At 48.0% G+C, this 26,877-nt stretch overlaps 3 protein-coding genes across 4 annotated transcripts in view; 1 reads left to right on the top strand and 2 right to left on the bottom strand.

The window, feature by feature from the left end:
* ZMAT2 (zinc finger matrin-type 2) overlaps positions 1 to 12,661 on the top strand; it is a 30,010-nt gene extending 17,349 nt beyond the window's left edge. The window contains exons 5-6 of the mRNA XM_005280854.5: positions 4,886 to 5,031; positions 11,587 to 12,661. Of these exons, the coding sequence (XP_005280911.1) occupies positions 4,886 to 5,031; positions 11,587 to 11,730 (290 nt within the window). The 3' untranslated portion in view covers positions 11,731 to 12,661. The remainder of the gene's footprint in view (positions 1 to 4,885; positions 5,032 to 11,586) is intronic.
* Positions 8,326 to 10,650, bottom strand: LOC135973141 (myb/SANT-like DNA-binding domain-containing protein 2). 2 transcript variants are annotated; one of them, XM_065554829.1, is made up of 3 exons: positions 9,890 to 10,610; positions 9,605 to 9,682; positions 8,761 to 8,895 (listed from the first exon to the last, which is right to left on the bottom strand). In XM_065554829.1, the coding sequence occupies exons 1-2, from the start codon at positions 10,464 to 10,466 to the stop codon at positions 9,648 to 9,650; spliced, it is 612 nt and encodes a 203-aa protein (XP_065410901.1). In that variant the 5' UTR covers positions 10,467 to 10,610; the 3' UTR covers positions 8,761 to 8,895; positions 9,605 to 9,647. The 2 variants fall into 2 exon arrangements, with proteins under 2 accessions (XP_065410900.1, XP_065410901.1); XM_065554828.1 differs by lacking the exon at positions 9,605 to 9,682 and having other exon boundaries at positions 8,326 to 8,895; positions 9,890 to 10,650.
* Positions 12,662 to 21,345: 8,684 nt separating the features above from the next.
* Positions 21,346 to 23,237, bottom strand: LOC135973142 (myb/SANT-like DNA-binding domain-containing protein 2). The gene is made up of 2 exons (XM_065554830.1): positions 22,563 to 23,237; positions 21,346 to 21,966 (listed from the first exon to the last, which is right to left on the bottom strand). Exons 1-2 carry the CDS (start codon positions 23,101 to 23,103, stop codon positions 21,758 to 21,760), a joined length of 750 nt encoding a protein of 249 aa, XP_065410902.1. The 5' UTR covers positions 23,104 to 23,237; the 3' UTR covers positions 21,346 to 21,757.
* Positions 23,238 to 26,877: the final 3,640 nt, after the last annotated feature.

Here is a 26,877-nt window from a genome sequence, read left to right as displayed (position 1 = left end):
GGCTCATCTGGCCACAGTACCAGCAATAGTAAAGGAAATGAATTGGCCAAATTCAATCATATTTGTGGAGTACTTAGATGATACAGTGGTGTGGGCCATATGAGAATGTAGATAGATCTTCAGTCTTCCTGTTGAAAAGACCCAAATATCAATTATCTATTTTTTCCCTTGTGGATCTCTCATGCATTTGAAAAGGAAGATAGTGGCAATATAAGTCCCTTATGTCCCACTTTTATAGAGACCACTTTCTACCTCAAAGCCATTGTTCCTCTGCCAAAGAGCAGGTTTCATGACATCTATAGAAGCCCCAAATAGTTTCTTTACTCATCTGTTCCCCTTATAATACTTTTTGAGGATAGACTGCTTCATGTTTTCTTTTCCATTTCAGTCAGACGAATGGATGCTAGAAATGATTGGAAATGGCAGTTGTTTTGTATTTTTGATCTCTTTTTAGGGGGTCTTTCTCACAAGATGGTGCTATGGGGGAAAAATTACTTCCCTTTTAAAAAGCAACAGAGGGTCCTGTGGCACCTTTGAGACTAACAGAAGTATTGGGAGCATAAGCTTTCGTGGGTAAGAACCAGAAGTGAGGTTCTTACCCACAAAAGCTTATGCTCCCAATACTTCTGTTAGTCTCAAAGGTGCCACAGGACCCTCTGTTGCTTTTTACAGATTCAGACTAACACTGCTACCCCTCTGATACTTCCCTTTTAAAGATTGGTACTATGGAAACCGTGTCTGTTGAGTTCAAAGGCAAAGGCTTCTATTCCCCGTATTAGTATTTTTCTAAAGTCCTTAAAAGAAAGTGAGGGCCTTTGTCTTATCTCTATTATAAAAAGCTAAACAAATTAATTAAGAATTAAGTTTTACATAGTTTCTCTGTCAAATATTCCTTCCATTATTTCACAGCACCGGTTTAATGTGCTCTATCTCAGATGTTTATTTTCATATTTCTATAAGAAAAAGACTCAGGAAACTTCCAAAGTTCCAGTTCAGCAACAAGCATTTCCAATACAAGGTATTGACATTTTGCATTTTCCAAAGCCCCACAGTATTTATCTGTGGTGGCTCCTCACTTAAGAAGACAAAGTTTTCAAGCCTGTCTGCACTTTGCCAACTGGCTGGCTAAGCCAAAATTATTCTAAATGGCTCAAGATCTCTTGCAATCTGCCTGTTTTAGAGGTTGATCAAATGCAGAGAAAGTGCTGTTGGAGCCTAGTCAAAGTCTGACTTTCACAAAGCAACTCTGGATTTCTCAAAGGGACTAGCATTGCTGCTGCTTGACACATTTGAAGAGTTAAAGACAGTGCAGCTAATTACGGAGCAACTAGTGAACCAGCCAGATTTTACCTCATGGTGCCGAGTGTCATGGTGCCATGAATACTCTTAACTCCCTGAGCAAGATTATGAATGACAACTCTCCAGAAGGGGAATCTTACACAGTTTGAATGGGATTCTCTGTTTAATTAGAGGCTTGTTCAACACCCCTCTTTGGCTCTGATGCTACTTTCTAGGTTTCTGCAATGAGTGGTTTCAAAGACAGTCTTGGAAGGAAAAATTGACATTATTCACCCACTAACTTACATTCGTAGAAAGTGTTACCTCAGCAGATCCTCACTAACCTTGCCTCCTTCTCTCTTGCAAAAAATTTTCAAAATAAGCCTACTGATGTGAGAAACAAGAAAAATGGGATTTTTAAAGGAGTGTTGAGAGTAAACCACTGTAGTTTATTGAAATGTATTTAAAAGTGGCTCTGTTAGAAGGACAGGCCTATATTTGGCACACATTGGGGGGTCAGGTGGTGAGAGATGGATCTACATTTCAATAGAATTTGGAAGTAGAAATCCTGGGACACATTTATTTCCTCACTGCATGATCCTAACGTATTATTAACCTCTATCCTTTTTGTAAGATCCTGGGAGAGTTGCTGGTTGGGAAGGGAGGTTGTGTGCAAGGGGATCTCTTTATATAAACTCATTCACAGAATGAAGTTTGAGCATGATTGATCTAGTCCGTAAAGCTGGATGCAAAGTGAAACTGCCTAATATCTCTGGACCACTCTGAAGCTGGTTTCAGACATGTAGCACTCTTGTGCCTGAGCTTTGTACTGCTCCTTAACTGCTGCTCGCATTGGTGGTTCCAAAGCAATCTGCTGCCCCAAGGCATGTCCCAGACAGGCAGCAGACTATCTGGCAGTGTGGTGGCAGGAAGCCAAGAATGCATGGTGAATTGGCCAGGCATAAGTGCTTTGGAAGAACTGCCATGTGGAAACTTGTTCATAATCAACTCCACTTGTTAGAGAGCTTTGAATCTTCCCTATTCACTCTCTATGAATTAGTTATTTATAATTATTTATCTTGGTGTTTCATTGGAGGATGGGCAGCTCTTTAATCTTCCTGCCTGCATTTTACCAATGGCTAGAAATTCCCTGCTTAACACTGAGCTTCTACAAAATGCCACTGATTTCTTTTTGTCCTGTCATCACTGAAGAGGTCTGCTGCATGGCAGGACTTAATTCTGATAAGTAGAGTCTCCCACATCAGCTCTCCAGTCACTTACACCTTCCGTGGACAGGACAGAGTTGGATTTCCATTCAGAACTCCTGACATTTCAAAATATCCGGGATGGGGTAGGGGCTACCATCGTGGCACCTTTAAAGGAACAAGTCAACTTGTCACACTTTTCTGTGTAAATATTTTGTTTACTATTATTATGAGTACTGTCTGAGATTATTGTAACTGAAAAATGAGATGTGCCTTTCTCTCCCAACCCTCCTTTTTTGGTTTACGTGTGAAACTGCTTCTTTACCAAGTGCTGTCAAAAGCACAGTTTCCCTTGTTTAGTCATATGGTTTCCCGTTTCATTCATAGATTCCAAGTCTGGAAGGGACCACTGTGATCATCATGTCTGACCACCTGTATAACACAGGCCAGAGAACTTCCCCAAAATAATTCCTAGAGCAGAGCTTTTAGAAAAACATCCAATCTTGATTTTAAAATGGTGATGGAGAATGTACCACAATCTTCGGTAAATTGTTTCAATGGTTAATTACCATTGCGATCAAAACATTACACCTTATTTCCAGTCTGAATTTGTCTAGCTTCAACTTCCAACCATTGGATTGTGTTACATCTTTCTCCGCTTATACTGAAGAGCCCATTATAAGTAACTACAAGGGGAACAAATATTTACTAGACTGTAATCAAATCACCCCTTAACTTTCTCTTTGTTAAGCTAAATAGATTGAGCTCTTTGATTCATTACTATAGGGCAGTTTTTTTAATCCTTTATCATGACTCTTCTCTGAACCCTGTCCAATTTATCAACATCCTTCTTGAATTGTGGGCACCAGAACTGCACACAGTATTCCAGCAGCAGTTGCACCAGTGTCAGATACAGAGATAAAAATTGGTAAGGCAACTCCCATCTTTTCATGTGCTGTATATTTATACCTGCTTACTGTATTTTCACTCCATGCATCTGATGAAATGGATTATAGCCCATGAAAGCTTATGCCCATATAAATTTGTTAGTCTCTAAGGTGCCACAAGGACTCCTTGTTGTTTTTAGAGATAAAATAATCTCTCGCCCACTTGAGAATTCCCTTTTTATGCATCCCAGGATCACATTAGCTCTTTTGGCCACGGTGTCATTGGGAGCTCACGTTCAGCTGATTATCCACCATTACCCCAAATTTCTTTCAGACTCATTGCTTCCCAGCATAAAGTCCTCCGTCCTGTAAGTATGGCCTATGTTCCTCACTGTATACAGTTACATGTAGCTGTATTAAAATGCATATTGTTTGCTTGCACCCAGTTTACCAAGAAATCCTGATTGCTCTGAGTCAATGACTTGTCCTCTTCATTTATTTACTACTCCCCCAGTTTTTGTCATCTGCAAACTTTATCAGTGATGGTGTTATTTTCTTCCTGTTGTTTGTGTGGGTCTTTCACACAGACATGGAAGAGAGAGAAACAATAAAAAATAGATATAGGTGATTGTAAATCCACACACATTGGTTTGGGGGCTCAGAAGCAGGTGTGGATCTTAAATCTACATTTTAATTTTGACTAGGTTTTAGATCAGTGGTCCCCAAACTGTGGAGGGTGCCCACTGTAGGGGGATGTGGAGAAACGTTCGGGGGGGTATGGCAGAACCTGGGTCAGCCCCCCCCGGGGTCGGGGAGGAAGTGCCACCCAGCCCCACTCCCAACTGAGGTCTAGCTGCAGCACCAGCCCTGTTCCTGACTGCAGCCCCTGGCCCTGGCTCCTGACTGTGGCTCCAGGTGTGGGGGCAGGATTTGGACAAAAAAATGTGGGGAACCACTGTTTTAGATTGTGGAAATATCCCTTTAAAACCCATCACCTGTCAAACACTGCAAACTGCACAGAATATGGAAACAAGGGATTAAGATGGAGACCGGAGCTCTAATTTGCTGTCTGGTAGCACAGAGATCTACCTGCAAATCACTGCTGGGGCATTTTTCCCTAATTGATTTTTCAGAGGTTGCACTTGTGAAGCATTAGCAGTGAACGCATTGTGAGCTGGATTTACTATTGCCCTGTTAGTGCAAAGTGGGTATAAAGTGCTACTAATCAGAATGGCAGCATTTTACATCTGCTTTACACTTGAGTAAATGACTACACAAAGTACAGGGCAACAGTGAATTGGGCTCTATGGTGGCACTGGAAGTGGGTTGGGGAACATTGGTGCGAGGGGATGTATGGGGGTGGAATGGGAATTGGAGGAGGTTACAATGACACCTGAGTGTTGAGACTTCTAATTTTGGGTCCTGGAATAGGCTGTCTGCAGATGTTTAATGAGCACTGAAGTAGAAGTAACATGGCTGCTCTCTAATAGCCCTGTCCATTCCTGTCTCCTCCAGATCAGAGGAATCTGGGCATGTCCATGAGGGTGGAGCGCTCCACACTAGATCAAGTGAAGAAACGCTTTGAAGTGAACAAGAAGAAAATGGAGGAGAAACAAAAGGATTATGACTTTGAGGAGAGGATGAAGGAGCTCAGAGAGGAGGTGAGGCAATGGTAGCATTGCAACAATTCATTAATTGAAGGAAGCCACCATGTGTCTAACTATCAAACAAAAATGTGCAAAGAATGTTGGCAGCAAGTGCTCCCAGTACACCAGGATCTCTGCTGGGTTAAAAGAAGGTCTTCTCTTCTGTCTCCCCAAAAAGTCCTTTCTCTGAATTGTGACAGCAGTTGTTTTCAGACAAAACTGTCATCTTCATGTTCTCAGGCATAGTGACACTGATCAGAATATGTAACATTCAGTATATCAACTCCCATAAACTAAATGTGATCTCAGGGCTCAGAAAGTGGTAATTAAAGCTGACTTTTCATATATTTCCTTGTAGTGCTGCCATAGTTTCTGGTGCTGAGGTAGAAGAGGATCTTCTCCTATGTTGTACTGCATCTGTGCCACCCCCATGGATGCCAGAGCTTTAGGAAGCTTGATATGTGGACACAGGAACTCTGTTAAAATCAAATGCCCCATGTCACTTCCCTCCCTCCCTCTTGAAAATGTTTTTAAAAGGCAAAAGCAAAGCCCTGTAATGAAGATTTGCCTCGAATTTCATTTCAAAATAACCAGTTGAAAAGCATCTTGTATGTCCCTGAGCTCTTTGATGCTTTTATTTCCTATGAATGGTCATTACAAAAAAAAAATGCTCCTGGTACATAAGGCTCCCCTGCCACCTTGGTTTCCAGATTCTCTGAGCTTTATTCTACAGCATCCACAGGGCCACCAATGCAATCCTAAAACACTACCTCCAACTGTACTGGCTTGGTTGGGACAAAACTGGTCAACTGCAGGTTTTGTTGCTGATGAACCCAAGGAATTTTTATTAATCTATTTAGGGAAATACAAATGCAGAGACATATTAGGGGTGCAGGAAACTCCTTGGGATGAAAGACTACTGGAAATCTACATATTCTAAAAAATAAACCGTAGTATGTGACACCAATAAGCTGCTAAGTGTGGCTGTCTTAGGCCTTGTCTACACTACGAGAGTAGTTCGATTTTACTTGCATCGAATTTTTGTAATCGATATTGCAAAGTCGAGCGTGTGTGTCCACACTAAGGACAGTAATTCGACTTTGTGCGTCCACACTAACGGTGATAGCGTCGACATTCGAAGCGGTGCACTGTGGTCAGCTATCCCACAGTTCCCGCAGTCCCCTCTGCCCATTGGAATTCTGGGTGTAGCCGGCAATGCCTTCTGGGTAACAAAATGAGTCGAGGGTGCTTTTGGGAAACTGTCGTCATCCGTCCATCACTCCCGCCCTCCCTCCCTGAAAGCGCCGGCGGGAAAACAGTTCGCGCGCTTTTCCAGTCATTGACAGCGCGGACGCCACTGTACTCCGAGCATGGAGCCCGCTGCGACCATCGCTGCAGTTGTGGCCGCTCTCAACGTCTCGCAGCTTATCATAAAGGTTTCCCTGAGGCAGATGCAGAAAAGTCAGGCAAGGAGGCTACGGCACCGCGGTGATGTCCTGAAGTCTGAGAGTAGCACAGACCTGTCAGAAAGCAGGCGACCCAGCGCCGAGGACATCACAGTGGCAATGGGTCATGTTGATGCCGTGGAACGGCGATTCTGGGCACGGGAGACAAGCACTGAGTGGTGGGACCGCATAGTGCTGCAGGTCTGGGATGAATCCCAGTGGCTGCGAAACTTTCGCATGCGGAAGGGAACTTTCCTGGAACTTTGTGAGTTGCTGTCCCCTGCCCTGAAGCGCAGTGACACCCGGTTGCGAGCTGCACTGAGTGTACAGAAGCGAGTGGCCATAGCCCTGTGGAAGCTTGCAACGCCAGACAGCTACCGGTCAGTCGCGAACCAGTTTGGGGTGGGCAAATCTACCGTGGGGGTTGTTGTGATGCAAGTAGCCAAGGCAATCGTTGATGTACTGCTGCCAAAGGTAGTGACCCTGGGAAACGTGGAGGCGATCATAGATGGTTTCGCAGCGATGGGATTCCCAAACTGCGGTGGGGCCATAGATGGAACTCACATCCCTATCCTGGCACCGGACCACCAGGCCACCCAGTACATTAACCGAAAGGGCTACTTTTCCATGGTGCTGCAAGCACTGGTGGACCACAGGGGACGTTTTACCAACATCTACGTGGGATGGCCGGGCAAGGTTCATGACGCTCGTGTTTTCAGGAACTCTGGTCTGTTTAGACGGCTGCAACAAGGTATTTACTTCCCGGACCACAAAATAACTGTTGGGGATGTGGAGATGCCTATAGTCATCCTCGGGGACCCAGCCTACCCGCTAATGCCCTGGCTCATGAAGCCCTATACTGGCGCCCTGGACACTGAAAAAGAACTCTTCAACTACCGGCTGAGCAAGTGCAGAATGGTGGTGGAGTGTGCTTTTGGCCGTCTCAAGGGGAGATGGAGAAGCTTACTGACTCGCTGTGATCTCAGCGAAACCAATATCCCCATTGTTATAGCAGCTTGCTGTGTGCTCCACAATCTCTGTGAGAGCAAGGGGGAGACCTTTCTGGCGGGGTGGGAGGTTGAGGAAAATAGCCTGGCTGGTGATTACTCACAGCCAGACAGCCGGGCGATTAGAAGAGACCAGCGGGAAGCGCTGTGCATCCGGGAGGCTTTGAAAGCAAAGTTCCTGAGTGAGCAGGGTAACCTGTGATTTTATAGTTTGTGTACTGAGAAGCTAAACCTGCCCCCGTTTCTTTACCCAGGTAATGTTGACTATCCTATCCAGTTACATACCCCCTTCACCCCCCCTCCAACACACGTGTCGAAATAAAAATAGTTCTACTTTGTTAAAGCACACCGTTTTCTTTAATACTGTTTTAGCGGGAATTTTTTAAAACTGGGACGCAGACTGTGGTGCGGGGCGGGTCTAGTGTTGTGATGCGAATGCAGCTTCTAAACTCAAGGATTGACAGGCTCCGCTGCGGTGGGATGCTTGTTTCAACGGAGCCTGTCACCCCTCCTGATCGGGACTGTGTGTATGGGAGGTCTATTTGACTTTGTGGCAGGGGGAGGACGGTTACAGATCCCATGCTGTGTGGCTCTGTGATCCTGTCTAAGGACCGGCGCTTAAGATCTGTAACTGCCCTCCCCCGCCACAAAGTCACAGAGCAACCCACCCCCCCCAACATTACATCAAAACAACCTCCCAGACTAACCGGGGCAACTAGTCACTGCATCACTGCACTGTGTATGTGCCCTGCTGCTGTGCCTGCCCCCGACTATGTACCCTGCCAAAGGAGACTGTCCTGTCCAATTTCCAACCCCCTTTCCCCTCCTCCTCCAAAAGAACATGATTGAAACAGTAGTTAACAGAAACGAATTTTTTATTATCAACTACACATGGCATTGGGAGGTGAAACTTGGACGTGGGCTTGTGTCAGGCGGGAAGGAAAGAACTTTTCAAATTTTGGGAAATGAGAGCCTTCTGCTACTAGAGCTCTCTGCAGGGGTGGAGTGAGAGTTAGCAGGGACTCTGCCGCCTCTCCTTCTTTGCACTTTGGGTGAGGTGGGTATGGGACTTGGTGGCGGGGGAGGGCGGTTAGAGATGGACTGCAGCGGGGCTCTGTCCTCCTGCCTCCGTTCCTGCAGAACATCCACAAGGCGCCGGAGCGTGTCCGTTTGCTCCCTCAGTAGTCCAAGCAGCGTTTGAGTCGCCTGCTGGTCTTCCTGCCGCCACCTCTCCTCCCGATCCATGTTGGCTTGGTGCATTCGGGTCAAGTTCTCCCGCCACTGGGTCTGCTGTGCTGCCTGGGCTTGGGAAGAGGCCATAAGCTCAGAGAACATGTCCTCCCGTGTCCTCTTCTTCCTACGCCTAATCCGCGCTAGCCTCTGGGAGTGTGATTCCAGGCTAGGTTGTGAGACAGTCGCAGACGGGGCTGTGGAAATGGGAAAAAGGGAGTGAATTCCTCTGAAAGATAAATGTAGTTGTGAACAAAGAACATAGTCTTTCTCTGTGAACAAGACCATGCACAGCACCTTTCACATGCGCACTCAGCACAAGGTCGAATTCTCGGCCTTCGCATTCTGTGCCTGGGGTCTTGAACAGCACATTTGAGAAGCGAGGCAGCACAACGGAATTTCTGTTGCAGGCAGACATGGTAAGCCGTACACTTGTGGCAGTTTAAAACTTTTATATTACCACTGGCCTCATTTCACATTTAAATCAATGTCAGTCCCTGCTGCCAGCAATCCGGCAAGCGGGAACTCTGCCCCTGTCCCACCCCCTCGCGGCTGTCCCCGGGAATGATCCCTTTCGGCTGCCCCTCTCCCGCCTCCACCGCGTGGCTGCAAACCAGCGGTGACAGTTCTGTAAAGGAACGGGAAAGCAGTCCCAACACTAACATTCCCCTACCTAATTAAAAGCAGGTCACCATGGCCGACATCACCCTGATGAGGATCTCCGAGAGCGACAAAGAGAGAATGCTCCGGGAAAGCCTCCAAAGACCAGGGCCGTATGCCGCCCTGCTGTGCAGAGCAATGATCCCCGAGTACCTGATAATCTCGTGGCGCGGCAACGTGTCGTACTTCGGAGGACCCAATAAGGCCGCTCTCCCCAAGAACCTCATGCAACGGCTTTCAAGTTACCTCCAGGAGAGCTTCATCGAGATGTCCCAGGAGGATTACTGCTCTATCCCCGCACATATAGACCGCATTTTACTGTAGCTGCAGTAGCAGGGAATACACAGTAGAGCGGCTTGTGCAGGACAATCACTGAAAACCGGACATTGCTAGATTTCTTTTCAAAACTTGCACTGCCCCTTACTAAACCGTTAAGCGCCTAGGGCACACTAATCATGAACAACCCATTCTTTTAATTGTTAATATTCCTGTTTTGTTAAAAATAAATGTTTAGATGTTTACAACACTTACTGGCTGATCCTTCACCAGATTCTGTGTCCGGGGTAATGGCTGGGGACGCTTCGTAGGGGATCTCTGTAAGGGTGATGAAGAGATCCTGGCTGTCGGGGAAATCAGCGTTGTGAGAGCTGCCAACTGCCTCGCCCTCCTCATCTCCTTCCTCATCTTCCCCGTCCCCTAACATGTCTGAGGAACCGGCCGTGGACAGTATCCCATCCTCAGAGTCCACGGTCACTGGTGGGGTAGTGGTGGCGGCAGCACCGAGGATGGAATGCAGTGCCTCGTAGAAACGGGATGTCTGGGGATGGGATCCGGAGCGTCCGTTTGCCTCTTTGGTCTTCTGGTAGCCTTGTCTCAGCTCCTTGATTTTCACGCGGCACTGCGTTGCATCCCGGCTGTATCCTCTCTCTGCCATGTCTTTAGAGATCTTCTCGTAGATCTTTGCATTCCTTCTTTTGGATCGCAGCTCGGAAAGCACGGACTCATCGCCCCACACAGCGATGAGATCCAAGACTTCACGATCAGTCCATGCTGGGGCTCTCTTTCTATTCCCAGACTGCACGGCCATCACTGCTGGAGAGCTCTGCATCGTTGCCAGTGCTGCTGTGCTCGCCACGATGTCCAGACAGGAAATGAGATTCAAACTGGCCAGACAGGAAAAGGAATTCAAATTCAAATTTTCCCGGGGCTTTTCCTGTGTGGCTGGTCAGAGCATCCGAGCTCGCACTGCTGTCCAGAGCGTCAACAGAGTGGTGCACTGTGGGATAGCTCCCGGAGCTATTAGCGTCGATTTCCATCCACACCTAGCCTAATTCGACATGGCCATGTCGAATTTAGCGCTACTCCCCTCGTCGGGGAGGAGTACAGAAGTCGAATTAAAGAGACCTCTATGTCGAACTAAATAGCATCGCAGTGTGGACGGGTGCAGGGTTAATTCGATTTAACGGCGCTAACTTCGACATAAACGCCTAGTGTAGACCAGGCCTTAGACTAAATCACCTGTGTTGGAGTTACAAAGCGATAGACGTGCAGGTGGTGATGGAAACACTGAGAGACCTTGAGCTCCAGCACCAACAGGAACTGCTGCTGAGTAGGGAGCTGAAGTCACACTTCTGTATACCCCCAGCAGAAGTCTGGCGCCGTTCCAGGGCCTGTGATCTTCATAGAATGAAACATTCTGATTAGAGCAATGAAAACTCTTTGAAGCCAAACTCCCTCCCCACCCCAGGCAACTTAGAACTCAGCTTATGTTCCACTGAGCAGCTGTCACTCTGCTGCACCAAAAGCCATCAGACAGTGACATTGTCTGTCTGTAGCCATCATTCGGCACCACAGTTGTTGGAACAGGGCATCAGTACAAGAGAAATGTCTTCTGTTTTAAAAACAACTCTCCTTTTGCCTTGTTGAATTTCTGATTGTCTTTGGCATTTGTTTAACAGGGGAAGCTGAGAATCACACAACACTATTGCAGTATAATCCTCTTAGGTGTAATTTACCTGTTAGGATCACTTCCCTGTGGGAAGCCACTCTCCTCCAAGTCCACCATTTTCCTTCCATCCATTGTCTGTTCTTCAGACAGAAAAGAATCCTGTCTCCCTATGTTGGGGATAGAAATTAGGCTGACTGATAAGTGTCCAGACCTTCTATCTTAAAGGGCTTGCGGTATAAGAAAGTTAGAATCACACTGCATTTCTTTCCTTGTACTGCAGGAGGAAAAGGCCAAAGCCTATAAGAAGGAAAAACAGAGAGAGAAGAAGAGAAGGGCAGAGGAAGACTTGACATTTGAAGAGGATGATGAAATGGCAGCTGTGATGGGTTTCTCTGGCTTTGGCTCTACCAAGAAGACTCACTGATCAGCTCTGGACTTTACCCTTTCTTGATAAAGATTGTTTATACCCCCAGGACTCTGGAAAACTCTTTAAAGACTTGACAGAGAATTTGTATGTAATTCTCCCACTAGATGTTGGCTGGAGGAGTTGGGAAGCAATTCCACGCTCAACCTGTGCTGCAGAACAAGCTCTGTCCCCAGTCATTAGTGCCCTACTGCCTACAGAGATACCATAACCTTAGCCTAGCTGGCAAACCTCTAAATTCCAAATGAAGAGACCTTTCAATTAGCCTCTTCTCCACAAACTCCCCCCGTCCCATCCTGCAGTAAATTCTGTGGAGTTCTCATGGTTTCTGTCTCTGATTCTTTTCATCTTTTGTGAGGAGTCTGCAAGCTGAACGTTTCTTCTGGAAACCTCATTGGCCTTTAGCCACCTCATCCTTTGTACTAGTCCTGGCTGCTTGTCACTCTGTGTTCTGTGGCCGTGTGTGTGTGCGCGGGGAAACATTCTGTTGGGTACCTTTTAGTGTTAAACTAATAAAATTCTGTACAGATGGTATGGTTCAGGAATTGCTTGTCCAGCTGAGAAATGGGTACACTTTTTGTTTGCTTAAAATACAGAGAATTCTTTACATTTTTTTAGATGTGTATCAAAAGGAATTACACTGTAATGAGTGTTAAATATGGATAGTATAGGTTGAATTTTTATTTCTTTTGTTGAGAAGAGCTTGAGACTTTTTGGACACTGCGTTTGCTGAAACTTCTTTTTGTATTTTATCTGCAATGGACTATCTCTATTTTATTTTCACTGTTTTCCTTGTGTTCAGTGGTGTAATCAGAATTTCTTTAGCGTAGGTAAGAAATATCTTTCTGAGATTTACCTAGGATAGAGCTAAAGGGAAAACAGCAGAGAAATATGTGGAATTTGCCTAAAATAAATAATTTTTTGGAAACTATCAGATTGTTTTGTAGGGAATCTTGTTTTATTCTCTTTAAGTGAGGACTTGAGAACAGAACAGGTAATGGCTTTCGAAGTGTGTGTGTGTGTGTGTTTGGTGTGTGGGTTTTCTTTTGTGTGGGGGGGGAAGGGGCGGGAGAGGAATTGTTGGGTAGGAAATCCCAGACTGGAGTTTCTTGCCTCAGCTATAATAAATTGACTCTAGTATTTAATGGCTATTGTAGTATGTCCCTAAATATTTCTTATCTTATTTGGGGCTTTTTCTTTCTCATCTTGCATCTGGTTGGGGACCTGCTTTCTGAGCCACTTCAGGTCTCCTATTCCCCAAATCCTTTTCATTGCTCCTTTTATTTACTTCAATCCAACCCTCTGTGACTCATCTGCTTTTTCCAGTTAGGAGGATTTACATCTCATGTCGCTGATTTTCATAGTGCCATCCTTTTTATATTGATGGGATCATTGTTCTTGCCGCTCTCTGTACCTTTGTGAAATCTCAGACTCAAGGAAGGGCTGCAGTGTATTTAGCCTTCTCTTTCTAATACACACAGAATAAATCCTGTAATGCTTTTCTGCTCTTTTTAATTCCTTAATTTTAGACTGCTGACAGCTTCATTGCCTCAGATATTTCCACTTCAATTCAGATTATAATCCCCATTGAAGATGCTATTGAAATGATATACAGCCAGTAGCATTGCCAGCTGAGATACAACTGTCCTTGGTGATTTGACCCTTGAAACTCAAAAATCCTTTTACTGTGGCTCAGGAATGTCCTCAGTGCACAAAAGTGGAAAAATGAATTTCATTCCAGCCACGTACCTGTCCCTGTTCAAATCAAAGCACAAAACTACATTTAAATGAGTGAGAGAAAGGAAGCTTGTGATTGTACCCTCTGTGCCTGTTGGGTGGGGGAGAAGGGATTATGCTGCCATGTAGCTGTTTCATGCACATTAGAAGTTTAGAATGTTTTAGATGAGATTTCTACACCAGCCATTTTACCCTGGGTAATGGCTTTGCAGCCAGCTAAAGCCCTTCAATCTTTTGCTCAGACACATTTGCAAACCGCTCATGACTGCAGACTGAACTAATTAAGTTTGGTTTGTACTGATGAAAAGCAGCATGGTCCAGTGGACCATGGATAGAAGTGGGCACCAGGGCAGACCTCCTGTGTCCCTGTTGCTGGCTCTGTTCTTGATTTGCTGTATGACCTTGAGGAAAAGTAACTTCACAGGTAGGTGCCTCCATTTCCCTTTATGTAAAATGAGCACATGCTGCTATGGGGATTAACTAATTAATGTCTGCATAGTGATTGTTGTAGATTCCCTGCCTCCAAGACACACAGCCCTCGCTCATTGGAGCAGGCAAAGAGGGTGGCATAATCTCTGAAGGAATAGTTGGCAGTGCAATGGGGCAGGGTTGTGGCCATGCTCCGGTTAGTCCAAATAAAGACATTACGTCACCCAGCTTGTCTCTCAGGTTAGCACAAGACACCTGAGGTCTAGGTGAGTTCTTGACTCAGTTTGGTAGCACTTGCAGACGTGGCCTGTAAAGGATTATCAGACCAGGGATGTTACTTTAGCAGACAGTGGGAGAACTGACCCCTAGTGTCACCGTACCTGGCTATCTTTGGGTGTGTGCATCCTACTTCACTAGCAGGGATGGATACAGCTCTGTCTCCCAGCTGCCCTGGAGAAGGGGGAAATCCCTTGGCAGAATAGTTGGGGGAGGGGAGGAGCTGTTTTTCATTTGCATGATTTCTTCCCCCTTCTGCATTAAAAGCCTTTTACCTAAACCGAAGCCTGAGGCCATCTCCCTCTGCTGGGCCTAAGCTTCCGCCTACACATGGCAGTATCTCTGCCTGCTTCCTCAGTCCTGGCGCTGGGGCTATGCTCTCAGGGGGAGGGCTCTTTGTCTTGGTTACGTGCTGGGGGCAGTGGAGTGTGCAGTGGCAGAGATATAGGCTCGTGCTGGATTCCCAGCAGCAGGAGCTGCCTCCAGCCAAGGATGAAAAGCCAGTTTCATGGGAGGAAATAATATTTAGCAAAAAAAAAAAAAAAAAAAAAAAAGAGATAATAATCCCCTGCACTGAGCATTAACCCTCTCCTCTCCTGCCTGCCTGGCACTGAGCATTACCCCTTCATTTTCCTCCCTCCAATCCCCCTGCACTGAGCATTAACCCTTTACTCCTCTCTCTCTACCCCCACTCTGAGTATTAAACCCTGCCCCTGTTGGGGTGATACTCCCATGGAGGGGGAGGGAGTGGGACACAGCCTTCCTACGAGGCAGAAAATACAGTCTCCAAGGTTTAGATCTAGCACAGGACTGGACATGCTCCCTCCCCCCATAGCCATGCACAATGCCTGCTCGCTTCTTGCAATGCTGGGGGCGATGGCTGTTCCTCACTCTTCCCCAAGCCTTTGTGCCACACTAACTCCCCCCCAAGGAAGCTGGAAGATATGGAGCTGGGGGGGAGGCCCCCTACTATCACTGCCCACCCTACTCCCAGGGCTTGGGGTGCTTTTCAGTGGAACTCTCACCAGCTTGGACTTGGACATGGGGGTAGGGGACAGGGTTCACAGCCCCCTCTCCTGCCCTCTCCACTGCACCCCACCCCACCCCAAATTTGCATGTATTTTTCCTTGAGCAGGCTGGGTGCTTCTCTTCACCAACTCCTATAGCTTCCCCAGGCACCTCTTGCTTCCCAGCTGGCTCTAACCAGCCATTACTTCATAAATGCTCTGGCTGAGCGAACTTTGCTGGGATTTCAAGTCCTGTGGGCGCTGCCCTGGCTTTCACCTCCCAGGAGACCATTGGGAGCCCTGAATTGGAGTAACCACCTCAGAGGAGCTGGTCAGGGCCAGGGATTGACCCCGGAAGCATGAGGAAGACTGGAATTTGCACCTGTAGAGTAACATTGTAGCTGGGTTGGTCCCAAGATATTAGAGAGACAAGGAGGGTGGGTGAGCCAGACCTGAAGAGCTCTGCGTAAGCTCAGAAGCTTGTCTCACCAACAGAAGTTAGGCCACAACTTGTCTCAGCTCTATAGTAAAATACACACTGGGAGCGGCTGGAGCCCTGGCCAAAGCGGAACTGTATTGAAGGGAGGGGTGCTGTGCTAGGCAGGGACAATGACCAATTACCCCCCTTTCAAATACCCCCTCAATCTACTGTGATTTGTGCCAGCCTCAGTCCTGTAGCCCTTGCTCAGGCAGAGCTACCGCTAGCTTTGCTCAAGAAAGAACTCAGGGCTTCAGGATGTGGCCAGCTGTAGGGGATTCTCTTACTGTTTAATGCAATGAAATATTTATAGGAGCACTTGGAAAAGCGCATAGGCTTTTATGTCAGCCTATGAAAAAACTCAGCTTTCACTCTCTCTCCAGTTCATCTATCCCAGCAATTATTCTGGCCTCATAACCATGATAGCTGGGTGCCTTACAGAATTACATAGATCTGCCCTGTGGCCTTATCACTGCTGATGCTCTCCACACAGTTCTCCCCACGAGAGGGCAGAGTGGATATCATTATTAATATTGCTGCTGTGAGAAAGCTCAGGCGACGAGAAGCCCTACAAAACACTTGACAAGGGTGAGACAGCTGCTGTGCTGGCTGCTTATTACACTAATCAAAATAGCCTCGCTCTTACCTTGTGCTTCCACATCTCTGTTGTAACCACCTCGTGTGTCTAATGTTCTAGACAGACAGTAATTTCTTTGGGGCAGGGACTTTCTTTGTGTTATATGTGTGTACAGCACCTAGTGCATATAGGGCCCTGATTAGGCCCGTGGGTGCTACTACAATACAAATAATAACCATAATTCATGTGTTTTGCCCTGCAGGAGGTGAGAGTTGTGGTCATTATGACTTCTTGGGCAGGGGAATTCCATAAGCTGGAACCATGGCCCAGCTTTGCAAAGGTATTTAGGTGCCAGAGGTGGTGCTAGCCCATTGGGATCCTAAGCAGGAATATTTTTGGTCCCCTCTACACAAACTAAAAAAGAGAATAGGGGGCCCTCTTGAGCTGTTCAGGGCCCTAAACAATTACTTCGTCTGCTTATACCTAATGCCGGCTTCGTTTGGTGCCTAGCTCCCATGGGAGTTAGGTGCCTAAATCCCTTTGTGGATCTGGGCCTGTGTCGCTCAATGGCTCCTAACCTCTCTTGCCTTTGATCAAAGTCACCAAAACCCTTTTTTTGTGTTATATGTGTGTTCAGCACCTAGTGCATATAGGGCCCGGATTAGTAGGGCTGGCTCCAGGCACCAGACAAGAAAGCACGTGCCTGGGGTGGCACATTGTAAGGGGTGGCATTCTGGGCAATTTGGGGGTGGCCAGCCCAGCCCTGCAGGGGCATGAACTAGTGATCCCCGCTGCTCACCGTGCCGCTGGGCTCCCCAGGACGTGCCACTCCCCACCACCTGCACCAGCCTCCGCCTCCCGCGCCGCTCTGAGCCTGGCCCGGCCGAGCTGCCTTTAAAGGAGCGGCTGAGGCACCTCCTGCAGCCCCCGGGGGCTCCACCTGCCTGGCTGGGAGAGGCACCCCAAGGCTGGAGGGCTGCCCACGGGCAGAGGGAGCGGGCGGGTGCTGCCCTTCAGTCCCCTGTAAGCCGCCTTGACCACCCTCCACGTGCTCCCTGCGGCTGCCATTTTTTTTTTTTTTTTTTTTTTTGTTTTGCTTGGGGCAGCAAAAAAACTAGAGCTGGCCCTGCTGATTAGGCCAAACCCCCACTGCCCTTGAGCCTGCAGAATACCCAGGCGAATACACCTCAAGCTTTACTTGGCAATTTTGGTATTAAAAGACAAGATTTTAGTATTTCACACCTGTTTAACACCTACTGACTCAGTGTTTAACTACTTGGCACTAGCTACATTCCTTCCCATTAGAACATATGCTAATCCTGTCCCAATTAAGCAACAGCTATTCACTATCACGCTGAATCGCTTTCATGGGAGACATCCTGATAAAACAGCCATCCTGATTTACTTTGTCCCACTAACGGCACATATAGAGTCTACCTGCCATATTAAAGCACTTCAGAAGTTACATATATTCAGCAATATGGAATTGCAGCAGCATCTGGGGGTGGGGGATGGAAAGGGTAGCAGATGACTATCTGGTAAGACACTGCACAACAGTAGGGCAGGGACCAATGGGCAGATTCGTATATTTACTAAATACATCATAAACTCTTTAATGTCTACACAGCACACAAGGGGTATGTCTCTACTCCAGGGCTCAGACTCAGGTTATGTCTACACTACGAAATTAGTTCGAATTTATAGAAGCCGGTTTTATTGAAATCGGTTGTATACAGCCAATTGTGTGTGTCCACACAATAAAATGCTCTAGGTGCTCTAGTCGGCGGACCGCGTCCACAGTACAAGGCTAGCGTCGACTTCCGGAGCATTGCACTATGGGTAGCTATCCCACAGCTATCCCACAGTTCCCGCAGTCTCCGCTGCCCCTTTGAATTCTGGGTTGAGATCCCAATGCCCGGATGATGCAAAACAGTGTCGCGGGCGGTTCTGGGTACATGTCGTCAGGCCCCTCCCTCCCCCGTCACAGCAACGGCAGACAATAGATTCGCGCCTTTTTACCTGGGTTACCTGGGTTACCTGTGCAGACAACATGGAGCCCGCTCAGCTCAGCTGAGCTCACCGTCACCATATGTCCTCCGGGTGCCGGCAGACGTGGGACTGCATTGCTACACAGCAGCAGCTGCTAACTGCCTTTTGGCGGTAGACGGTGCAGTAGACTGGTAGCCTTCATCGGCGATCTGGGTGCTGGCAGCCGTGGGGCTTGCCTTTTGGCAGTAAATGGTGTATTACGACTGTTATCCGTCCTATTACAAGTCGGGTCATCGTACGTTAGCAGAGTCTTTCCTGAGCAGCCGATTGTGCAATAGGCCTGAAGACCATCGTCATACACTGCCCCGTATTTGCTGCCAAGCACCCAGAAAGAGCCCCGTATTTGCTGCCAAGCACCCAGAAAGATGCCGAGGGCTATCAGTCACGCTGCACCGTCGTCTTAAGATGTAAAAAATAGATTTGCTCTGTATTCATTTGCTTCCCCCTCCCTCCATCAAATCAACGGCCTGCTAAACCCAGGGTTTTCAGTTTAATCTTTGGGGGGACCATTCTGTGTGACAGTTGTTTGTGTCTCTCCCCGGTGCACAGCCACCGTTCTTGATTTTAATTCCCTATGCCTGTACGCCATGTCGTCACTCGGCCCCCCTCCCTCCTTCCCCTAGTCCGTCAGATAATACGTTTGCGCCACAGCTCAGAGAGCCGAGAAGCGGTTCGCGCCTTTTCTTTGAATTCTGGGTTGAGATCCCAATGCCCGGATGATGCAAAACAGTGTCGCGGGCGGTTCTGGGTACATGTCGTCAGGCCCCTCCCTCCCCCGTCACAGCAACGGCAGACAATAGATTCGCGCCTTTTTACCTGGGTTACCTGGGTTACCTGTGCAGACAACATGGAGCCCGCTCAGCTCAGCTGAGCTCACCGTCACCATATGTCCTCTGGGTGCCGGCAGACGTGGGACTGCATTGCTACACAGCAGCAGCTGCTAACTGCTTTTTGGCGGTAGACGGTGTAGCATGAGTGATAGTCGTGGGGCTGGCAGCCGTAGGGCTGCATTGCACCAGCCCCTTGCCAGGCGATGGTATATTATGACTGGTACCCATCGTCGTCATACTGGTGTGGCTGTCAATCATGGCCACCTGGGCAGACATGCTACTGTTTTGATGATGATGGTTACCAGTCGTAATATACTATTTTCTGCCAATTGCCCAGTATTGTCTGCTAAGCACCCAGAAGAGGCCGAGGGCGATGCTGGGTGCTGGCGGACGTGGGGCTGGCAGACGTGGGGCTGCATTGCTACACAGCAGCAGCCCCTTGCCTTTTTGCAGATGATGGTATTTTATGATTGGTAACCGTCATCATCGTACTGGAGAGGCTATCACTCATGCTGCACCGTCGGCTGCCAGCTTAAGATGTAAAAAATAGATTTGTTCTGTATTCATTTGCTTCCCCTTCCTCCGTGAAATCAATGGCCTGCTAAGCCCAGGGTTTTCAGTTTAATCTTTGGGGGGACCATTCTGTGTGACAGTTGTTTGTGTTTCTCCCTGTTCCTGTACCTGTACGCCATGTCGTCACTCGGCCCTCCCTCCCTCCCGCCCTCCCTCCTTCTCCTGGTCCATCAGATACTACTTTCGCGCCTTTTTTCTGACCAGGCGCCATAGCTAGCACTGGGATCATGGAGCCCGCTCAGATCACCGCGGCAATTATGAGCACTATGAACACCACGCGCATTGTCCTGGAGTATATGCAAAGCCAGGACATGCCAAGGCGAAACCCGGACCAGGCGAGGAGGCGATTGCAGCGCAGCGACGAGAGTGATGAGGAAATTGACATGGACATAGACCTCTCACAAGGCACAGGCCCCAGCAATGTGGAAATCATGGTGTCACTGGGGCAGGTTCATGCCGTGGAACGCCGATTCTGGGCCCGGGAAACAAGCACAGACTGGTGGGACCGCATCGTGCTGCAGGTATAGGACGATTCCCAGTGGCTGCGAAACTTTCGCATGCGTAAGGGCACTTTCATGGAACTTTGTGACTTGCTTTCCCCTGCCCTGAAACGCCAGGATACCAAGATGAGAGCAGCCCTCACAGTTGAGAAGTGAGTGGCGATAGCCCTGTGGAAGCTTGCAACGCCAGACAGCTACCGGTCAGTTGGGAATCAATTTGGAGTGGGCAAATCTACGGTGGGGGCTGCTGTGATCCAATTTGCCAGGGCAATGAAAGACCTGGTGATAGCAAGGGTAGTGACTCTGGGCAACGTGCAGTCAATAGTGGATGGTTTTGCTGAAATGGGATTCCCAAACTGTGGCGGGGCCATAGACGGAACCCATATCCCTATCTTGTCACCGGAGCACCAAGCCACCGACTACGTAAACCGCAAGGGGTACTTTTCAATGCTGCTGCAAGCCCTGGTGGATCACAAGGGATGTTTCACCAACATCAACGTGGGATGGCCGGGAAAGGTACATGATGCTCGCGTCTTCAGGAACTCTGCTCTGTTTCGAAAGCTGGAGGAAGGGACTTTCTTCCCGGACCAGAAAGTGACCATTGGTGATGTTGAAATGCCTATCGTGATCCTTGGGGACCCAGCCTACCCCTTAATGCCATGGCTCATGAAGCCGTACACAGGCAGCCTGGACAGGAGTCAGGACCTGTTCAACTACAGGCTGAGCAAGTGCCGAATGGTGGTGGAATGTGCATTTGAACGTTTAAAAGCGCGCTGGCGCAGCTTACTGACTCGCTCAGACCTCAGCGAAAAGAATATCCCCATTGTTATTGCTGCTTGCTGTGCGCTCCACAATATCTGTGAGAGTAAGGGGGAGACCTTTATGGCGGGGTGGGAGGTTGAGGCAAATCGCCTGGCCGCTGATTACGCGCAGCCAGACACCAGGGCGGTTAGAGGAGCACAGCAGGGCGCGGTGCGCATCAGAGAAGCTTTGAAAACGAGTTTTGTGACTGGCCAGGCTACTGTGTGAAACTTCTGTTTGTTTCTCCTTGATGAACCCTCCAACACCCCCGCCCCCGCCCCGGTTCACTCTACTTCCCTGTAAACCAACCACCCCACCCCACCCTCCCCTCCTGCTTGCAGAGGCAATAAAGTCATTGTTTTTTCACATTCATGCATTCTTTATTAGTTCCTTACAGAGGTAGGGGGATAATTGCCAAGGTAGCCTGGGATGGGTGGGGGAGGAGGGATGGAAAAGGACACACTGCATTTTAAAACTTTAACTCTTATTGAAGGCCAGCCTTCTGATGCTTGGGCGATCATCTGGGGTGGAGTGACTGGGTGGACGGAGGCCCCCCACCGTGTTCTTGGGCGTCTTGGTGAGGAGGCTATGGAACTTGGGGAGGAGGGCTGTTGGTTACACAGGGGCTGTAGCGGCGGTCTCTGCTCCTGCTGCCTTTCCTGCAACTCAACCATACGCTCGAGCATATCAGTTTGATGCTCCAGCAGACGGAGCATTGCCTCTTGCCGTCTGTCTGCAAGCTGACGCCACCTATCGTCTTCAGCCCGCCACTAGCTCTGTTCATCCCGCGATTCAGCCCGCCACCTCTCCTCTCGTTCATATTGGGCTTTTCTCATCTCCGACATTGACTGCCTCCACGCATTCTGCTGTGCTCTATCAGCGTGGGCGGACATCTGCAGCTCCGTGAACATATCGTCCCTCGTCCTACGTTTTCTCTTTCTAATGTTCACGAGCCTCTGCGAAGGAGAAACATTTGCAGCTGGTGGAGGAGAAGGGAGAGGTGGTTAAAAAAGACACATTTTAGAGAACAATGGGTACACTCTTTCATTACAAGGTCGCATATTTCGGCTTGCAGGCAGCCATCGTAGGCCACAGTGTTTTGGCTTTTTTAACCTTCTTAACATGCGGGAAAGGTTGCAAACAGCAGCGCATTTCCCATATTAAGGATAAATTGGGTTGTCCATTTAAAATGGGGTTTCAATGTAAAAGGAGGGGGCTGCGGTTTCCCGGTTAACATGCGGCACAAACACAAGTAAACCACCCACACACACACACACACACGATTCTCTGGGATGATCACTTCACCCCTCCCCCCACCGCGTGGTTAACAGCGGGGAACATTTCTGGTCAGAAGAGCAGGAACGGGCGCCTCTGAATGTCCCCTTAATAAAATCACCCCATTTCAACCAGGAGAGCTTTCTGGAGATGTCCCTGGAGGATTTCCGCTCCATCCCCATACACGTTAACAGACTTTTCCAGTAGATGTACTGGCCGCGATTGCCAGGGCAAAGTAATCATTAAACACGCTTGCTTTTTTTTTGTAATGTTTACAAATATTTACAAAGTTACACTCACCAGAGGTCTCCTGTGTGCCCTGAGGGTCTTGGGTGAGTTCGGGGGTTACTGGTTCCAGGTCCAGGGTCACAAACATATCCTGGCTGTTGGGGAAACCGGTTTCTCCGCTTCCTTGCTGCTGTGAGCTACCTACAGTACCTCCATCGTCATCTTCCTCGTTCCCCGAACCGTCTTCCCTGTGTGTTTCTCCAGTGAGAGAGTCATAGCACACGGTTGGGGTAGTGGTGGCTGCACCCCCTAGGATCGCATGCAGCTCCACGTAGTAGCGGCAAGTTTGCGGCTCTGCCCCGGACCTTCCGTTTGCTTCTCTGGCTTTGTGGTAAGCTTGCCGTAGCTCCTTAATTTTCACGCGGCACTGCTGTGTGTCCCTGTTATGGCCTCGGTCCTTCATGGCCTTGGAGATCTTTTCTAATACTTTTCCATTTCTTTTACTGCTACGGAGTTCAGCTATCACTGCTTCATCTCCCCATATGGCGAGCAGATCTCGTACCTCCCGTTCGGTCCATGCTGGAGCTCTTTTGCGATCCTGGGAGGACTCCATCACGGTTACCTGTGCTGATGAGCTCTGCGTGGTCACCTGTGCTCTCCACGCTGGGCAAACAGGAAATGAAATTCAAACCTTCGCGGGTCTTTTCCTGTCTACCTGGTCAGTGCATCTGAGTTGAGAGTGCTGTCCAGAGCGGTCACAATGAAGCACTGTGGGATAGCTCCCGGAGGCCAATAACGTCGAATTCCGTCCACACTACCCCAATTCCGACCCGCAAAGGCCGGTTTTATCGCTAATCCCCTTGTCGGAGGTGGTGTAAAGAAACCGGTTTAAAGGACCCTTTAAACCGAAAGAAAGGGCTTCGTTGTGTGGACGTGTCCAGGCTTAATTCGGTTTAACGCTGCTAAAGTCGACCTAAACCCGTAGTGTAGACCAGGCCTCAGGCTTGAGCCCAACCTCCCCTGCTGTCTACACACAATTCTATCTGACTCGAGCCTACCCCCCTGGAGCCAGCAGGAATGAAGGGTTTGAGCCCAGAGCCTGCAGGGACTCAGGTCCATACTCCATTGTTTTGAAGTGTGAACACAGCTCGAGCCTGGGCACCCCCAGACTTGTGTTGTGAGAGTCCACTAAAGCTATACCACAATCCCATGGGACAGTGTCTTTAGTTCTTTCTAACCCAAGACTGGCCAATTGACTCTCAAGAAATGGAAGCCACACCCCTGGTTCACATAGAGCTGCTCAGTGTTTAATCCTTCCATTTTATGTGGCTGCTGAGCTGCCAGGAGAGTGAACCTTAGCTATGGTCACTGACACTAAGAAGTCCTTTGCCAAGTATGCTGCTAGCTGGTCAAAGAAGCTGTGACGTTATCTGATTAAAATATAACCATGTAGATCACTGTTGCTACCACTGTTATATAATTGCAACAAATCTTGTACAAAGGTTGTCAAGTAAGATGTCTCTGGAAAGGGTATGACTTGCTGAATATGATTATGCTATTTGTTTGCATGTATCATTTTTGTATTTGAAGTTATGTCTGTTGGTTGTATACCTGTATTTCAAAATGTTTGCCCCTGGGTAGTGCCCACAAGGTAGTTAGCCAGCTCATCTTGCAGGGACTGTTCAAATGGAATGGCCCATCAAAAGAACATTTAACTCACAGTGGAAGACTCCCATCTACCCCGAATGGACTTTCCGGTGAACGTGCTGTTTGAGGTATAGATAATGACTTCTACTATGACTAAGTGTAATCATGCATGGACATGTGATTTGCCCATGTGACTCCAAACACCATCTTGTCACCTGTGATTCTCCACTAGCTGTGCTGAGGGCTTTGTTTGAAACAATGGGTTTCCCTCCACATGGCAAAAGCTATAAAAGGCCCTGGAAACCCCTCCATTTTGCCTCTTTCCTGCCCAAGCCTCTTTCCAGCTCGAACCTCTGGACTATGGACTTATACTAATGGGAGCATTTCTAGCCATTGGACTGAGGACCTTCCAATGATTTGGAAGCAACCAGAGACTTGACTTCAGCCAGCAGTTTATCCCATTGCTGCTACAAGCCTGAATCAAGAACTTTATGGTTACTGTATGTATTTGATTCCTTTAACCAAATTTAATTCTCACCTACCTTTCTTTCTTTCTTATAAATAAACCTTTAGATTTTAGAAACTAAAGGATTGGCAACAGCGTGATTATTGGGTAAGATCTGAGTTATATATTGACCTGGGTGTGTGGCTGGTCCTTTGGGATCAGAAGAACCTTTCATTTGATAAGACTGGTTTTAAAGAACCACTCATCTGTAAGTCTAGTATTTTGGTGGTGATACAAGGACTGGAATATCTAAGGGAACTGCTTTCCTGACTTCTTGTTAGCCAGTTTGGTGAGACAGAAGTTTACTTTTGTTGCTGGTTTGGTATATCTTATAGGAGAATAACCACCAGTTTTTGGGTGTGTTTGCCCTATTTCTCAGCAGTTTGTCCTGAATTTGGTCTTCTCAATTGTGCCCCACCAAGGCACAGTTACAGAATGGCAATCCATTCCCCCACCCCCGCCATTTCATTACGTGATGTGGCAGTACCTCATTTACTGTAAACATTGTACAATCATATTGATAAATGCACTAGACTCACTTCCATTGGGCCATGCAAGCCCATAACGTGGGAGCACAGAGCATCCTGGATTTGTTTTGCCTGGGCCCATCTTGCCCCAGTTGTGACAGATGCATTTTCTGGTTGCATGTACCGGTCCAGCAATCCATTACGGTCAGAGCTCCATTTAGGGGGCAGAGAGCTTACCTTTGGCTTTGCAAAGAGTCACAATAATGTGGGCGGCACTGATGACACAGGAATGCAAAAATATCTGTGGACAGCGCCAGTGGGATTTCAATCTGTCAAATACACATTCAGCCACCATTCTGCATCTGCTGAGAATGTAATTCAACCTTCTTCCTCCCGGCCCTCTGAGATTAGGATATGGTTTCATAAGCCAAAGCAAAAGGGGGTATATGGGGTCCCTCAGGATAACACTGGGGACAGTAACTCTGTTCATTCCAATGTAATTTGTTGGAATTTTTTTTTAATTTGCCAGTCTGTCCATAAATGCAGACTTCTGATCACCAGAAAACCCTGGCATCGTGAACTTTTCCAGTGCAGCCTATGTTGGTGTCCAAAAATGGAGTAGTACCCTTTGCGGTTTACGTATTCGTGTGCAACTTCAGGAAAGCAGACTATGGGCATATGACTCCTATCAATGGCCCCATTCTCTTAAAGCCAGATATTACTTCAAGGATATTGTTTATTCCCACCACCTTTGGGTAAATCACACACCTTATTCCCTCTGAAACCTCTGTGACCACTTTACCCACAGTTGACTTTCCAACGCTGAACTGGTTAGCAATGGACCTGTAGCAGTCTGGGCTAGCCAGCTTCCAGATAGAGCAACTTCTCATCCGGTATGGCCCCCTCATGCCTATATCCTGAGGCTGAAGGGGTGGGTCAAGCTGTTCACAAAGCTCTAGAAACATAGCTTTCTTCATGCAAAAGTTCTGGACCCACTGCTGGTCATCCCAGGTCTGCATGACCATATGATCCCATCAGTCTGTGCTTGTGGCCCTGCTACAGATGGTAGCAGCAACTCTACCAAGAGTAGTGAGCAGCATCAGCCAGTTTGAGTCTGTGATGTCTGTATTGTCCTCCTCCTCCAACAGGAGCCTTCAGTAGGTCAGAAAACATTGTGGAAATGTCCACCCAGTGTCTTATGGATGCTCTGCCCGTTTGCTGAAAGAGGAGTGAAAGCGCAAGCAAGAGAAACTCTTCAAATGGTGACTCCTCCATGTTGCTGGCTCTGGTTGCCAGGAGCATACAGACCCAAAAGACAGCTTGGTAGGATGTGTTGGGAACTTGGCAGGCTGTGACAACTTCCAGTAATGAGTTGGGTGGACAGTTAAATTTTTCCACACTACACCATGAACCAGGGACTAGAGTGGCCACAGCCGAGGAGTGGTGGTGCATGCTAGGAAGCCTGGGATATGGTGATTTCACTGTGATCTGCATACTCTGGGTGTAGATGCTGGACCCCTGGATTTGATGCCCAGTTCCAGAAATTGTAAACCTAGGGTCACCAATGTGTATGGATGCTCTAGCACTGGGCTTGCAAACCCAGGATCCATGGACTTGAGACCCTCCAACCCTGACCTTACATTGCAGTGTAGACATAACCAGAGTTTCAGTCTGTAAAGTCTTGTCTGAAAAATCCATCCACCACAATGTTCAGGACTCAGTGGATCTGCCTTGAGAATGAAGAGCGAATCCTGCCTAGATTTGAACA

Source organism: Chrysemys picta, chromosome 8 (assembly GCF_011386835.1).
Source record: "Chrysemys picta bellii isolate R12L10 chromosome 8, ASM1138683v2, whole genome shotgun sequence".
NCBI lineage: Eukaryota > Metazoa > Chordata > Testudines > Emydidae > Chrysemys > Chrysemys picta.
This window is presented reverse-complemented; position numbering and strand designations above follow the sequence as displayed.

What these genes read in the sequence shown, in the direction of transcription:
- LOC135973142 (XM_065554830.1), bottom strand. Translation starts at nt 23,103, where the DNA reads ATGGAGTCCTCCCAGGATCGCAAAAGAGCTCCAGCATGGACCGAACGG. An exon ending in GGGCACACAGGAGACCTCTG is followed by an intron (nt 21,967 to 22,562) that starts GTGAGTGTAACT and finishes CTCCTCCACCAG; the next exon opens with CTGCAAATGTTTCTCCTTCG.
- LOC135973141 (XM_065554828.1), bottom strand. Translation starts at nt 10,466, where the DNA reads ATGCAGAGCTCTCCAGCAGTGATGGCCGTGCAGTCTGGGAATAGAAAG. An exon ending in ATCTGGTGAAGGATCAGCCA is followed by an intron (nt 8,896 to 9,889) that starts GTAAGTGTTGTA and finishes CCATTTCCACAG; the next exon opens with CCCCGTCTGCGACTGTCTCA.